This window comes from Ictidomys tridecemlineatus, chromosome 11, assembly GCF_052094955.1.
Source record: "Ictidomys tridecemlineatus isolate mIctTri1 chromosome 11, mIctTri1.hap1, whole genome shotgun sequence".
Lineage (NCBI taxonomy): Eukaryota > Metazoa > Chordata > Mammalia > Rodentia > Sciuridae > Ictidomys > Ictidomys tridecemlineatus.
The window spans coordinates 7,548,671-7,562,957 of NC_135487.1; the positions used below are offsets into that span (position 1 = coordinate 7,548,671).

The following is a 14,287-nucleotide window of genomic DNA, read 5'->3' on the forward strand; positions in this document are numbered from 1 at the left end:
GACAGGGATTCTAGTTTCCAGGATGCATCTGGGGTAAGGAGTTTGGGTTTCAGTGAGGGTTTCTATGATGCACTTCAGGGAGACAAGAAAGGGAAGGAGACAGGAGGGCAGGGGAAGGCCAGAGGGGCTTTGCCTCTGAGGCTGCAGAACTCTCTTCACCTAGGCAGAGAATCCTTTCTTTGTATGCGGGGAGACCTTGGGTCTGGATATTATCAGAGGACCTGTCCAGGCAGTTTTGTGGGTTCCCACCTGGTTTTTACCCTCCTGGAAACAGAGCAAGAACACTGAGAGTGGCCACACCCAAGACGGCAGGGAGACAATCCCTTTCTCCTCATTTCCTCCCAGCACTATTGAGGGTTTATGTAGGGAAGAATTTCTGCTGGTTTTCTGGATACAGCTTCCTAAAACTTTTGGCATGTTGACTTAAATGGGTTCCAACCACTTGGCTCCTGGGTACTGATGCCCATTTAATAAGGTGCCAGGCACTCTCTTCTAGACTAAGCTTTAGCTGGGCTGCACCGAGCCCTGGGTTTTGTTTTGATTTTCATTCTTTGCTACCACCCCTGTTTTGTTTGTTCTTGGAGACAAGGTCTCACTAGGCTGCCTAGGCTGGTTTGAATTCCAGGGTGCAAAGAATCCTCCTGTCTCAGCCTCCAAAATGGTAGGGGTCTCCATAGCTTTTGACCAGGAACCGACCTTGGCCTTCTATCTTCCTGTCCTGCCCTGTCTGCATGACCCAATTATAGCAGGAATGCTGCTCCCTGTAGCAAGAATCGCCCTGCTCTTGGTGTCTCCTCATCAATTTTTCATTTATGGTTTTTAGCAATAAACTCCACTAACCCTTGTTTGCAGTTGAGTCCCGTTTCCCTCCCTTTTGCAGTTCTATTTTTGAACAGCCTCCTTACTGCTTTAACTAGTGCTTGAATATTTTTTTTTTCTTTAACGACATAAATTAACTAATTTATCCTTCCAAGGAGGTAGGTACTGTAAATAACCCATTTACGTGGGTAAGGACAGAGGAGAGAGGGTGCCCTCGGGGAGACACCTACTGGTGCCATGTCAGCAGCTTGCACCCGGCCGCAGGTGGGCCCACCAGCCCAGCTTCTAGGCTACAAACCCGGTGGGGGCTGCAGCCTAGCGGGAGGCGCGAGCTGCAGGACGCCGTCTCCTGGCAACCCGGCAGCAGTCATATGCCCCGCCCCGAGTGCCTCACGTGACCAGGAGCCGAGCCGGGATTGGCTCGGGCGCAACGGGTGGGGCGGGACCGGGCAAGTTAGTTTTTCGAGTTAGGAGCCCAGGAGCCCCCGCGGCCGTCGCGTCGTGCCCACCGCCTGGGCCGGGATGGAGCTGCCGGTCGTGAACTTGAAGGTGGCCGCTGCGGGGCGGAGCGGGCCTCCTGTGCGGGAGGGTGCTGGCACCTGGGTTTTGAAGGAGGGTGGGAGGACCGAGTCCGGGGAAGGAGGAGTAGCAGGGACCAGGGGACCGCACAGACCCCAGTGAGGAGGAGGTGCGCGCGGGCCGCGGCAGGCAGGGGCCGGCAGGGGCCTGCAGGGACCCGCAAGAGCCTGCAGGCAAGACCCGGGGGGCGCGGGGCGGCCGGCGAGGGAGGGGGCCGTCCCCTGCCCCTCGGGCTGGCAGCGACGGGTCCCCAGGACTGCGCCGGCCTTCGCGCCCAGAAGGCCCCTGGAGTAGGGGGAGGGGCCGCCGAGGGACACCGCCCCTCCGGCCCGAGGGGGCCAGACGTTTCTCCCGAGCCCCTGTCCAGCCCTGGTGGCCGCCTTTGTGTGCAGAGTCAGATTAAGAAAATCCGTCGTTCCCGAGCCTTGGGCTTTCCAGAGTTTACCAGTGCAGCGTCCTTATTGCATCATTAAGGAGCACAAGCTGCAGAAGTTACTTAAAAGCAGAAAACCCCAACCCGGTGCCCTGGGGCCAACGCTGCGGGGCCTCCTGGGGTGTCTTCATTTCCTGAGCCTGGCGCTGTTCCTTTTCTCGCCGCCCACCCCCAGCGTCTGGTGCCTGAGTTTCGTTTGCAACAGAGGGACTGGCGACTTAGCTTTGGTCAGGAAGGTGTGGACCTTGGACTAAACCGGCCATTTTGGGTCTTGGTGCAGTTTCCTCGGAGACTCTATCCGTCCCTTACTCTTGGGTGCTTGAGTGACAAAGCATTTAGCACTGTTGGCGTCTGGGACTAAAGGAATCTGAGGGATGGCTACACAGCTGCAGTGTAATCTGTATTTGGATCATTACACGTGGTCTGAGTGGGGACTCGCCCAGGGCAGATTTCCCTTCTTAATCATGCAGTGCTGCTTGAGCCAGCTTTCCTGGAGCTTCCAGCCAGCAGCCTGGGGAGAGAGGGCTGGAACAAGGGGATGGAATGTTTCCCTGGGGAGAAACTGAGAGGGAAGGGCACTCCAGTTTGTGGGACCTTTCAGCAGGGCAGGTTGTAACCTCCATCACAGTCCACTTCTGAGGAACGTTGCCATCTTTTTATTAAGGAGTGGGCTTCAACTCAGATCAAGGAAGTGAAGTGTCAGGGTCCCCCAGGGACTGAGTGGCCGAGTCAGGAATTGACCCTAGTGCTGTGGCATTTCCTGGGTACCACTTCAGTCAAGGCTGACTTGGGCCTTGACTGCTGATGTCAGTTTTATGGGCCTGACAGGCCAGGAGCATCCACAGGTGTGAGCTCTGCTGGTGGGGCCTTCCCTTGACTGGGCAACAAGAACCTGTCTCCGGGGGTCTCAGCTGCTACCGAGATAAGTGAGTGCTGGGGGACCCTGAGGGGCCAGCTTACCAGGTAACATATGGGACATCCAGTTGAATTTGGGTTTCAGAGCAACAGGTTTTCATTATGAGTACGTCTTAGGCAGTACTGGGGACAGACTAAATCATTCATGGTCTGAAATTCAGGATTAGCTAGGTGTTCTGTGGTTTTGTCTGCCACATCTGGCCAGCCTATGGAGGGCAGCTCTTAGGCACTTAAGTAGGAAATCCCTCGGGAGCTGGGGACTGTACCCTGGGCCTGAGCCCCCTCAGTCCCTCCCTCTTTCATTCCTTGGGTGTAGGCTCAGCAGTTTTGGGTGGTCAGGTGACTTTCCAAGGCCATATTGCCTCTGAAGTCACCCACCAGGATCACAGCCACACATGGAACTCCAGGAACCCAGCAGTTAGCCACTCCATGGCCTCACCTCCCTCAGGACAGCCCTGACGTGTCCCTTAGCCTCAGGGTAGGAACACATTCAGTGTTCCCAGTGGCATGCTCCTCCGAGGCCTCCCTGGGAAGTCCCACCTGCCTCCTCCCAGGGGTCCGCTGGTGGTAGAGGTTTGAGTCTTGGCCCACTTGGCTCCTTGGTTTCATCTTGGCCTTCCCTTCTCTGGGTCAGACCTCCTCGACCCACCCTGCCTTGCTCTTCCTGAGATTGCCGCACAGTGGCTGGGCATGGGCCTGTGGACAGACAGACAGATATTCAAGGCCAGGCCTTGCCACTTATTAGCTGTATGAGTTGAGTGGGTTTCTTGACCCGAGTATCCATTTCCTCACATAAGAGGATAAAGTAGCTCCTGCCTTCCAGGGTGAGCAGGGAGGAGCCTGGGTCCAGGAGGGAGCCTTAGGTTGACTCAGGCGGGATGCGCTGATCCCGAGATGTGTGTCTGGGCTCTGAGGTGGGTGAGCTTTACCTCTGGGGCATTTACCTATCTCTCACACCTCAGCTCTGCCCATAGGGTTAGTTCCTGGGATGACCTGGGGCAGGTGTTTGGGCAGGAGGGACACAGAGCACCTTAGCAGGCAGGTGCAGGTCAGTAGTGGGAATCGCTCCTGTCACTGCTGCACAGGACACTGGGCTGCACAGGGACCTGTGGGTATTAAGTGGGTAGGGCTGCTTCCCTGGCAGTTGGACAGACACAGGCTGCCTCCATCTCACACCCTGACTCCTGTCCCCCCAGCAGCCTGTGACCCCCTGGTCTGTTGGCCTCTGTCTGGGGACAGCCCCAGGCTGAGCACTGCAGTGAGAGTCCAGGGCCCAGGCCCTGCCTCCCCATGTCCTGCTGACCTCGGGGCCCATCCTGGTTCCATGTAGCTCAGAACCCTCCCACATTTCCTGCTTCTTTCTCAGAAGCCTCGGGATCACGTTGGTTACCAGAAACCTCCCTAGAGCCAGCCGGTGTCCACATGAGTCACAGGCCTCTCCTGCTGCAGGGTGCCAGGAAGGGCAGGCCTGGTTTGGCTGGGTTCCCGGGACGGTCCTGGGTGTTAGGTCTCTGGGGGGGGGGGTGACCTCCCAGCACAACAATAAGAAACGGAGGCAGCAGAGGCTCAGTCTCCATGGGCTTGTCTTCTCGGGGGCTTGAGAGAAGTGACAGCACTGAGTTCCTTCCACGCTAAGGACACCACAGCGATGCCGTGCAGGGGGCCGTGTGTCCTCCGAGGGTCCGCAGGCTTTGGGGTTCTGTTTTCTTCCTCCACTGCAGAGGCTGGCTTTAGCTGGCTGCTCCTGCCCACAGCCCTCAGCTGGAGGCAGAGTCTCCCACAGGTCATTCGGTGACCTGCCTGTGGCCCCTGCAGCTGCCCCTGCCTCGGCCTCTGGTCCGTTGCCATGCTCCATAGAAAGCAAGGGCTGGCCAGCTGCGGGGAAGTCGGAGGCAGGGCGTGTGCTTAGCATGGGTGACGCCATGTGCTGCGTCCCCTTCAGGACTTGCAGGGCCAAGAAACACCGTTTCTCCAGACCTCACGGTGTGCAGACTGGTGTGGGAGCCAGAGACGTGGACAGGGAGGTCAGAAGTCAGACTGGGAAGGGCCAGGTGGTCGTCTGGGAGGAGAGTGTGGAGTGAGCTGCCACTGGGGCCCCCTCCCTTGGTGTCTTCTCACAGTTCAAGCCCAACCATAAGGCGGCCGTGTGGCCTTGGGCAGGGTCCCTCCCTCTGGGTCAGTTTCCTATGGGACTGAAGGGACTATGGGTAGCTTTAAGATAAGGATCGGAATCCTCCCTGCTCCCAGCCTCCTGCCCTGCCCTCCTCTGGCAGCAGGGACTTATGTAGTTTTCAGAAAGCTCGATGCTCCCTCCGCCTCAGCCTTTGCAGGAGCTGCCCTGTCCACACATCCTTTGTCCTCTGCCCTGGTTAGCCATGCCTGTCACCCCCTTCATTTGGCTTAAAGGTCACTTCCATGGAGAAGCCTCCTGTGACTACCCCACTCCCTGTCACCCAGCACTGTGGTCAAAGGAGGTTTCTTCTCTCACAGAGCAGGGGTCTCAGTGGACCCCACACACCCAGGGCCCACTGCTGATTAGGGAGTGTGCTCTGCTGGATGTCGGTCCTTGGCTGACATCCACGTCCACATTCCTTCCCACCCCAGGTAGACACAGAGCAGGTACCAGTGACGCCAAGTAAAATGGTAAATGTTGGGGAAACGCAGCGCCATGTGCTCACTCTTCTTAAGCCCCTGGGAAGAGAAACCCATGGGGCTTAGCCTCCCCTGCCTCAGTTTCCCACTTGGTGCGGGGAGAGGCCTTGTGGCCCGGTGTGATGCTGGTTCTGCACTGGCCACTGTGTGACTCTGAGCCTCAGTTTTCTCAGCTGTGAATCAGGGATGACAGTGCCTCAAGGATGGGCAGGCTCAAGGGGCTCCCGTCCAAACGTGCTTAGAAGGGACGTGCTCAGTTAAAAGAAGGTGGAGCTTGATTCCCCTGGAGCCTCCCCTCTGTGGTACGCCTCTGCTCTGGATGTCATCTGTGCCCCCTGCCCCCTGCAGGTACAGGACGTCCACATTTCTCAAAGGCCCAGACACCCCCTCTTGGCTGAAGGCCTGGGCCTCCAGTGTGGAGGTCAGCAGCACTGGTCAGTAGGAGCCAGATTTGACTTTCTGGTTTGGCCTCAGTATCTGAGGCAACTTGTTCAGCTTAATTTGCCTCTGGGCCCAGTTTTCCGCCTGTGAACTGGGAATGATAACTGTAGTGTTCCGAGGCTGTGGAGTCCAGCTGAGGCATGTGAGGTATGCAGTAAGAGGGACCCCGCAGCGCCTCCCCTCCAGCCTGACCCTGTTCCCCCAGTGACCCTCCCAACCTGGGGCTTCTGTCCTCCTAAAGTCCTGTGTCATCCCACCCCATCTCAGCACGGCCACACCCTCCCTGCAGCTGGGGCCTGGCCCATCCTGCTTGCTGTCCACTCGGCCCTCGGCCTGGGAGCTGCCCTCTGGGAGCCGCCCTCTGTGGACACTGTGGCCGCCGGCCCCCGCCCTCCCATCACACCCGCCCCTCCTTTCCTCACATACCATCCAGGAAAGGCCTTTTGGATGATCAGGAGTAGAGGAAGGGTGGGATTTCTGGGTGCAGGGGTGCATGCCTGCGATCCCAGTGACTTGGGAGGCCAGGGCAGGAGGATCACAAGTTCAAGGCCAGCCTGGACAACTTAGCAATCCCCTGTCTCAAAAAGAATAACTAGAAAGGGCCGGCTGTAGTTCAGTGGTAGAGCACCCTGGTTTAATCCCTGGTGCTGCGCATCAAGCCAAAAAAAAGCCAGGGGATTTTGTTTTCTTTGTCACAAGTGATGCCGCGATGTCTCCCTGCCTTGTGTCCCCAGGGCTCCCTTCACTGTCCTGGGCTTGAAATCCAGGCTCCTTCCAGAGGCCCTCAGGCCTCCTCCCCACTTGCTCTTCCTCCCAATCACAGTGGTGACCTTCCCCTCTGCCCTCCATGTCCCCAGAAATTGCCTCCCCCCGCGTGCCCCCCATCCCCACCATTTCCACTGAAAGCTCTTCTGATTCCAGAGCCCATTCCCTTAGAAGCAGGAGGGTGTGGGTGTCTACCATGCCCCTCCTCCACCCGGGCTGCTGCTGTTCCTTTGAGATGATGACCAGCCCTCGTAGGTACCAGGCAGGGGCTCCTGTTCGGAAGTTTCCTTTCCCCTGTGGTGGTCACACCCCATTCACAGACCCGCTCCCTGCCCCTCTTGTGCCGCAGGTGATTCTCCTGGTCCACTGGCTGCTGACAACCTGGTGAGTAACTGCGGGAGTCTGCCTGTATGCAGGGGCTCCCTGCTGTGCTGTGTCTGTGGGTGTGTGCCCTTGCATCTCCTAGGGGCTGTGTCCGCGTGTCCCCAGGTCCGTGTCAGCCTGGGCAGGTCTGTCTGCTGTCTTTTGGTCAGGCCACTTAGGGCATGAAGCCTGCTTTCCATCTGTGCAGTGGGGTAAGGACAGGGCCCCGCAGGAGCGGGAGGGAGAATGCAGCTCCTCGGGCACCCCCAGGGCCTGCAGAGACACAAGGCTCCAATGGGCCAACTTGGCACTCGCTGTCGCCTCTTTTGAGTCTGTGGAGTTTCCTGGGGCGTCTCTGCCAAACCAAGACAGGAAACCCCAGAGCTCACGTGCGCAGTTTGCAAACTTCCAAGTGCACGTGCAGACGGCTGTGAGGGACATACACAGCGAGAACAGCTCAGGTGCAGGTTTCCCTGTCACTCTCCTGGAGCCTCTGAGCGGGCAAGCCTGGGCGGAAGCCGGGCACCTGCTTTCCCGACACCCTGAGACGAGATGATTTAGTCAACCGCTTATGGAGCCCAGCTGCCTGCGCCCCAGCTTCTCTGCACAGGTTTCCTGCATGTGACACTCTGTGAACATCATTTAAATCTATGAAGCGCCCACAGCTTGCTGGCCACAGAGGCCCCGGGAGGCAGACTGAGGCCGTCAACAGCCTGTCCTCCAGGGAGGCGGGAGGAGCAGGGCCTCTGCAGCCAGGCTGCTCACATCCCAGCCCCACCTCTTAGCCGCAGAGTGACCTTGGGAGGTCAGTCTCTGAGAGGCTAGGGTAATAACATGCCTCCCCCAGGACGGAATGGAAGGCGCAGAACCGCTCAGGGTCCCACGGAGGGCCCTGGGTTAGCAGGTTTCCATTGGATTAACAAGCAAACCAGTAAACACCCTGTCAGACAGCGGCAGTGCACGCGTTAGGGAACTCATACTTAACGCTGGGCAGTGAGGGACGGGGTCTCGGAGTTGACATCTGAGCTGGGACTAAATCACCAGGGCTGAGTGTCTGGGGAGCTGCGCAGGGCTGGGCTAGGGAGGTGAAGGTGGCGGTACTGGCCAGATCCCCTGGGGCACTCGCCCAACCCCGCAGGCCCTGTGAAGGGTCTATTTTATTTCAATGGGAGAGAAAATGGTGTTTTTAGCAGAGGAGTGACCATCGGATTCACTTGCCAACTGCATTTTCGAGAGTGGTCTGCGGGGCCAGGAGTGGCCGCATGGAGACCCTGGGGGGAGGCCGTGCCCAGTCAGGAGGGGTGAGGTGACTTGCTGATGTTTGAAGTGCAGCCAGCTGGCCTTGCAGACTGGGGCCTATTCTCTGAGGAGGCCTGGGACTCTGGAGCAAGAGGGAGGTGACCTGTGGAAGGGCGGGCAGCTGCAGGGCGGTGGCCACCTGACGGACAGAGGTCTCTCCCCCAGGGGCTGCATGGGGTTCTTGGGCTCCTATGCCTGGCCCAACTTCACCATCCTGGCCCTGGGCGTGTGGGCCGTGGCTCAGCGGGACTCCGTGGACGCCATAAGCATGGTGAGCAGGGAGGGGCGTGGGGTGGGCTTCAGGCTCTGCCGCCTCTCACCTACCCTGGTTCTCTCTCTTCCTTGGTCCCCCATCTTCAGCCTTCAGGCTGCCTGACCACCTGCCTGCCAGCTGGCCTGCTCCCTGCTGGGTGCCCTGGGGAGCCCATGTCTGTATTGCTTTTCCCAAGACAGACCCAGGGAGGGGCCCAGCAGTGCCCCAGATGGGCCACTCCCCCAGGTGGGCTGACCTCTGACAGCTTCTTCATCACTGTGATCGAAAGACCTACAAGAACAATTAGAGGAGAAGTATTGGGGGGCTCCCGGTTTCAGAGGCCTCAGTCCATCTCTGGGGCTGGAGGTGAGGCAGGACATGGAGAAGGGTGTGGTTGAGGGAAGCAGAGGGACTCCACTCACCAGGGACAAAATAAATATCCCAGAGCCACGCCCCCAATGCCCACCCCCTGCCGCCACACTCCGCGGCCTCCAGTTACCACTCTAGGGGTTGGCGCCCTGATTGGGTGAGGGCCTCCTGACCCAGTCACGGCACTTCTAAACCTTGCATCGCCTCATGCAGGAGCCTTGGGGGGACATCTCACATGTAAACTGTGACACCCTCCTTGGGGGGAGAGGGAAGGTGGCTGGGAGACCTGGCCTGGAGGGCGCCCCACTTCTGTACTGAAGTTAGAATTGACCCAGCCCCCACCAGCCCGCCCCAGCTCTTCCCGCGGGCCGCAGCCTCTCAGTGGTAGAGAAGGATTCCTCTGTGGCGGCCATGTGTCCAGGAGCTCCAAGGGATCTTCCAACTTGGAGGTTTAGACCAAGTCTTTGACCCCGTTGCGGCCTGGGGAGGTGGAGTGTCCTCTCCGAAGCCCTGCAGGCTGCAGGCGGCTGGCTCTGCTCCCCTCCAGGCCCTGTCCTCTGGCCTGACATCGCTGCAGCAAAGCCCGAGGAGCAGAGGGCAGGAGCCAGGCTTCTGGGCTGGTGTATGCAGAGGAGGAGCCACGTGTCTCAGGAGCCGGGCAGTGCCCCCAAACCTGTGGCTGTGTGTCTTGCAGTTCCTGGTGGGCTTGCTGGCCACCATCTTACTGGACATCGTCCACATCAGTGTCTTCTACCCAGTGGTCGCCACCTCGGACAGAGGCCGCTTCAGCGCCGGCATGGCCATCCTCAGCCTGCTGCTCAAGCCCTTCTCCTGCTTCCTGGTCTACCACATGTACCGGGAGCGCGGGGGCCACCTCCTGTCCCACGGTGAGCCTGCCTCCAGCCGCCCCACTCCCCCTGCTGTGGCCCCTGCCCATGGGCCTGGGGCTCCAGCGCAGGCAGGCGTGTGGTGTGGCTCCCCACCAGGCTGGGTGTGCACTCCCTTGGTCACTGCTCCTGGGCCACGCTGCTCCTGGGCCACGGCCATCATAGTCTGGGGTGGTCTCCTCACTGTCGGGCTGTCACAGGGTCGGGGGCAGCAGCCTCAGGCTGGCCTTCCCTTGGTACAGAGCCCGGGCAAGGCAGGGTGTGGGCCAGTTTCCAGAGCCCCTCCCCTGCGTCCACCAGCCCTGCTGTCCTGCCATGCGGGTCTCTTAGATGAATAGTGCAAGGTGTCCGGGGAGAGCTAGGGTTGCTGGGGCCTGGGGACCTGGGGGAAGCCAGCGCCAAATGGCAGTCACTTCCTTGTGGGCAGCCATCTTGCCTCTTGCCCGGCCCCACCCCCCAGAAACCCTGTACCCCTGTCTTCCATGGGGGCTGAGCCATTTTCTTGTCCCCTCTGACACCTCCTTTGCACTCTGGGTGGAGGCAGGGCGGGGGCTTCCATCTTTGCTTTGGGAAGAGGTGCAGGTGGCCCGAGGAGCGCTGGGCAAGTGTAGGAATGGTCCTCACTGACCTCAGCACCGCCCAGCCCTGCCCCAGGGGACAGACAAGGAGACCAAGGCCCCCAGTCTTTAGGACGTGCTTGAACGCCCAGGACAGACGTGCAGAGGGGGTGGGAGTGAGGCTGCTGCCCTGCCTGGCACCTCCAGCTCTGGTTTTCTGGGTGCGGCAATAGCGCCAGTTCCAGAGCCGCTGGGGTACAGGAATGTGGTATCCCCTTGCCTGGGAGGGGAACTGGAAAGAAGTCCACGGGCCCAGGCTGGGTGTCCCTCAGATTCCTGAGCATGTGCTGCTCTGGGAAGCGTGTGGCCTGGAGACCGAGCGCTGGCCCCAGGGCCCAGCGTCGGGGATGTGGAGCTGAATGACTTCAGGCAAGTCTGTCACCTCTTTGACTCTGCTTCCTGGCAAAGTGAGGCCATGAACACACCTGCTCCGGGCATGCTAGAGGCTCATAGGTGCTGCCACTGTCCACTCTCCCTGGCATCGGGATGCCCAGCCCTGGCCTTGGATGGGGGATGGATCTTGGTTTGGGCTCAACAGAACGTCTCCCAATTTCTCACTCTTGTTTTTTTCTTTCCTGCCACCACCCCCCGCCCCCAGATTTCCTTGGACATTCTCAGGAACATAGTGCCTACCAGACAATTGACTCCCCAGAGCCACCTGCGGACCCCTATGCAGTCCCAGAGCGCAGAGGTCAAGCCACCCAAGGGTACTGAAGCAGCCCCCGTGCCAGCCCTGCTGCATCACCTTCCTGGTGCCCGGGACATCCTGGTCCCCGACCTCCCCTCCTTGGACTCCCTTCCTTGGGCCTCACATGGAATGTGTCTCCTGGTCCCTGTTCCAGGGGCTGCTGGAATCAAGTGCCCCGAGAGGCCAGGAGCCCCCGTGGCTTCCCAGCCCATGAACACACCTGTCCTAACCTCCAAGGCCTCCCCCCCCCTTCAAGTCTCCCTTGTCCCTAAGCTGGAACCCTGGCTTTCTTTGCCTCCCATTGTGCCACGCAGACCCTGGGACACGTCATTCCTGGGTGCGGCTGGGTCAGGCCTCTCGGGACCGGTGATGGCCACCTCCCCAGGCCTCCCCAAGTCTGTGTCATCCTTCTGCAGAATGCTGAGCACTTCAGGTCGCTCCCAGCTCCGGACCTCATCCAGCGTGGCACTGAGGTCCTGTGCTCATGTCACTTGATGCGGGGCCCCGGGCCTAGAGGCAGGAGGTGTCTGCAGTGCCCAGCAGCCACCACAGCCTGCAGAGCGAGGCATGGAAACCTGAGGACTCCGTGGCCAGACTGTATCTTGGGCCACGCTTAATCTCCTGGCTGTGCTGGGCGGTTTCTCCTTGGATACCCCGTAGAGCCCGGCTCGGCCCGGCCAAGGCCACAGCTGAGAAGGCGCTGGGCAGTGCATGGGACCTGGATCAGAGGACCTGGCGTTGGCTCGAACCCTCCTCTGCCACTTAGTACCTTCAGTGTCTCCCAGGAAGGGCTGATCTTGCCTGTCCAGAGCCAACTGTGATGTTCAGGTAAAGTGAGCGGCCCAGGCAGGACGCCTGAGTGACAGCACGCTGACCACAGTGAGCTGCTCCCTGAGCCAGTGGTACTGTTGGGTCTGGAGGCAAGGGGTGGCTTTTTCCTGCAGCCCCTGTGTCCTGGCCACAGAGCGGACTCATGTCCAAGAGCTCCTTGGATCCCAGGGCCAGGGCTCACCTCACTTGACTGACAGGCCATTAAGAGCTTGCTCTTCTGTCCCCTGGGCCCAGGTTCCTGGGCTTCTGCAGGGGCGCAGTCCTACCCGGTAAGGGCTTGGGCCCTCAGTGGGGCCCTGGTGCCCGCTCTCCAGGGAAGACGTGCTTAGAGTCATCAGGAGGATCCAGGCTGAGGCAAGAGCCCTGAAAGGAAGAGCCCTCTGGGCAGATGGGGGAGGCTGCTCTGGGGCCCGGGGACAATGGGTGGCCACAGCTATGAAAGCCTGGAAAGAGCGTGTCAGGAGACGGCGGATTGGCCATGGTCCACTCACCGCCTGGGACGCCACCTGGCAGTTACAGTGAACGAACCTGACCACGTGCCAACGCTGCTCCCAGATGGGAACAGACTGCAGAAGGCGGGTGCAACAGGAGAGCGCTGGTGTACCCCTGAAACACCACGGCACGCCCGCTTCGCTCTTGGGTGTGCACGCAGAAAGGGGTAAAAAGATGAGCTAGAAGACACATGTCAACTTCATGGCTGCAGTGGCTGGGGGAGGGCGCTGTGACCGAGAGGAATGGGGCTCAGAGGACAGTCCTTTCCTCTTCTCTCGTGGGTCCCTGGACCAGGAGGGCCTGCAGTGTCCATGCTCTCTGACAGGAGTGGGTCAGGCTTTCATGGGAATGAGAGGGAGGCACAGCCTGGCTGGGCAGCAGGAGCAATCCATGCAGAGTCTGTGCGCAGCAGGGGGGACAGACCACAGTTCCTTGTCCCCATCCCCCAAGTTTGACCCACTCTGGGGGAAGGGCCCGAGGAGGCCTGCTGTCTCAGGAGGGTTCCCCAGAAGCCAACCGACGTAAGGGCCAGGAGCTGGGCTCTTGGTCATGCCAAGGGCAGCCCTGGGGGCGGGGGCAACTCTGGAATTTTTGTTCAGCTGCTGGGGTGGAACCCAGGCTTTCTGCCTACGAGGCCGGGCTGTCTCATGAACCACAACCCCAGCCCAGTGTCCGCCATTCTAGCAGCATCAGCCACTGGAAGGAAATTCCTCAAGCCTCTGGTCACCTCTTGTCTCTGGCCACCTCTCGCCTCTGGCTGGTCTTCTGGCTCTAAGAGGTCCCCTGAAAGTGCTTGCACTGCAGGCACGGTCAGGGCGAGATGGTTAGGTCATGAGAGCTGTAGCTTGACCCCTGCCATGGAGGAATGGTTAGGATGCATGCTGCGAGGTACCTGCAGGCCTGGTCACTGGGGCATGCCTTGAGGATATTGCTTGCCCCTGGCTCCTCCCCCCCTCCCTCTGCTTCCCAGCTGCGGTGAGCTGAGCTGGTTCCCTCTGCCATCCCTTCCCCCCACCTGGATGTTCTGCCTCACCTTGGGCCCAGAGCAGTGGAGTCAGCCAACCAAGGACCTAGACCCTGAGCACAAAACAGACTTCCTCCTCTGGGTTGCTCCCATCAAGCACTTTGGTCACAGCAACACAGAGGTGACATACACTCCTGGAGAGCTGAAGTCACTTGTCTGGTTTGGACATCATCTTGTTTTCATAAAGTGGAGCCGACCACAGGATGAAGCCAGAGAAACTGCTTCAGAGCAGGTCCCTGCCTGTCCCTGTTGGACAGGCCTCACCACGGGCCTGTCTCCAGAGTCTCCAGAATGGCTCAGAAGTCCCAGCTCTCTCAGCCTGTCTCCAAACTGGCTCTAGAGCTTGTAGCCTTGATTTAAATCCCAAATGAACCCTGGGACCAGCTACATAAGAGATGACAGTCTCTGAACCTCACTGTGCCTTAGTTTCCTGATAGAAAAAAATGCATAACTCAGGGATTAGGGAGGCTTGAAAGTGGTGAATAAATGTTTAATAAATGTCCATCTCATTGCCTGTATGACCATGTAATTATTCAGAGTGAGGAAGGGGGTGACCAGTCTGTCTGCTTATCCAAACATCTATTCATTTATTATGAGTTCACAAACATTTACTGAGTGTTTTCTATAAGCTTTCAGAAGAGAGGGATATTTTCAGGAAGCAAAACAGGTTATCCTCACTGGCCAGTGCAGAGCTCTGAAGACCAGGTCTCCAGGTGCTTGGTGCTGTGGGCACAGCTGTAGTCCAGAGACTCTGCAGAATCTATGGGTTGGCATAAAACATCCAAATCAAAACTCAGAATCACAGGTTTGAGCTTGGAGGAGAGCTTAGAGCTCTGAGATCAGTGATTTTTAAAATATTT

At 59.1% G+C, this 14,287-nt stretch overlaps 1 protein-coding gene across 1 annotated transcript; it reads left to right on the plus strand.

Moving 5' to 3' along the window:
* The first annotated feature begins 1,238 nt into the window (after nt 1–1,238).
* Nucleotides 1,239–13,945, plus strand: Agtrap (angiotensin II receptor associated protein). The gene is made up of 5 exons (XM_005317459.5): nt 1,239–1,368; nt 6,954–6,988; nt 8,432–8,537; nt 9,583–9,775; nt 10,991–13,945. Exons 1-5 carry the CDS (start codon nt 1,342–1,344, stop codon nt 11,104–11,106), a joined length of 477 nt encoding a protein of 158 aa, XP_005317516.2. The 5' UTR covers nt 1,239–1,341; the 3' UTR covers nt 11,107–13,945.
* Nucleotides 13,946–14,287: the final 342 nt, after the last annotated feature.

Coding starts and splice junctions, on each gene's coding strand:
- Agtrap (XM_005317459.5), top strand. CDS start 1,342: ATGGAGCTGCCGGTCGTGAACTTGAAG. Junction 1,369..6,953: donor TGCCGGTCGTGAACTTGAAG/GTGGCCGCTGCG, acceptor CTTGTGCCGCAG/GTGATTCTCCTGGTCCACTG. Junction 9,776..10,990: donor GGGCCACCTCCTGTCCCACG/GTGAGCCTGCCT, acceptor CCCCGCCCCCAG/ATTTCCTTGGACATTCTCAG.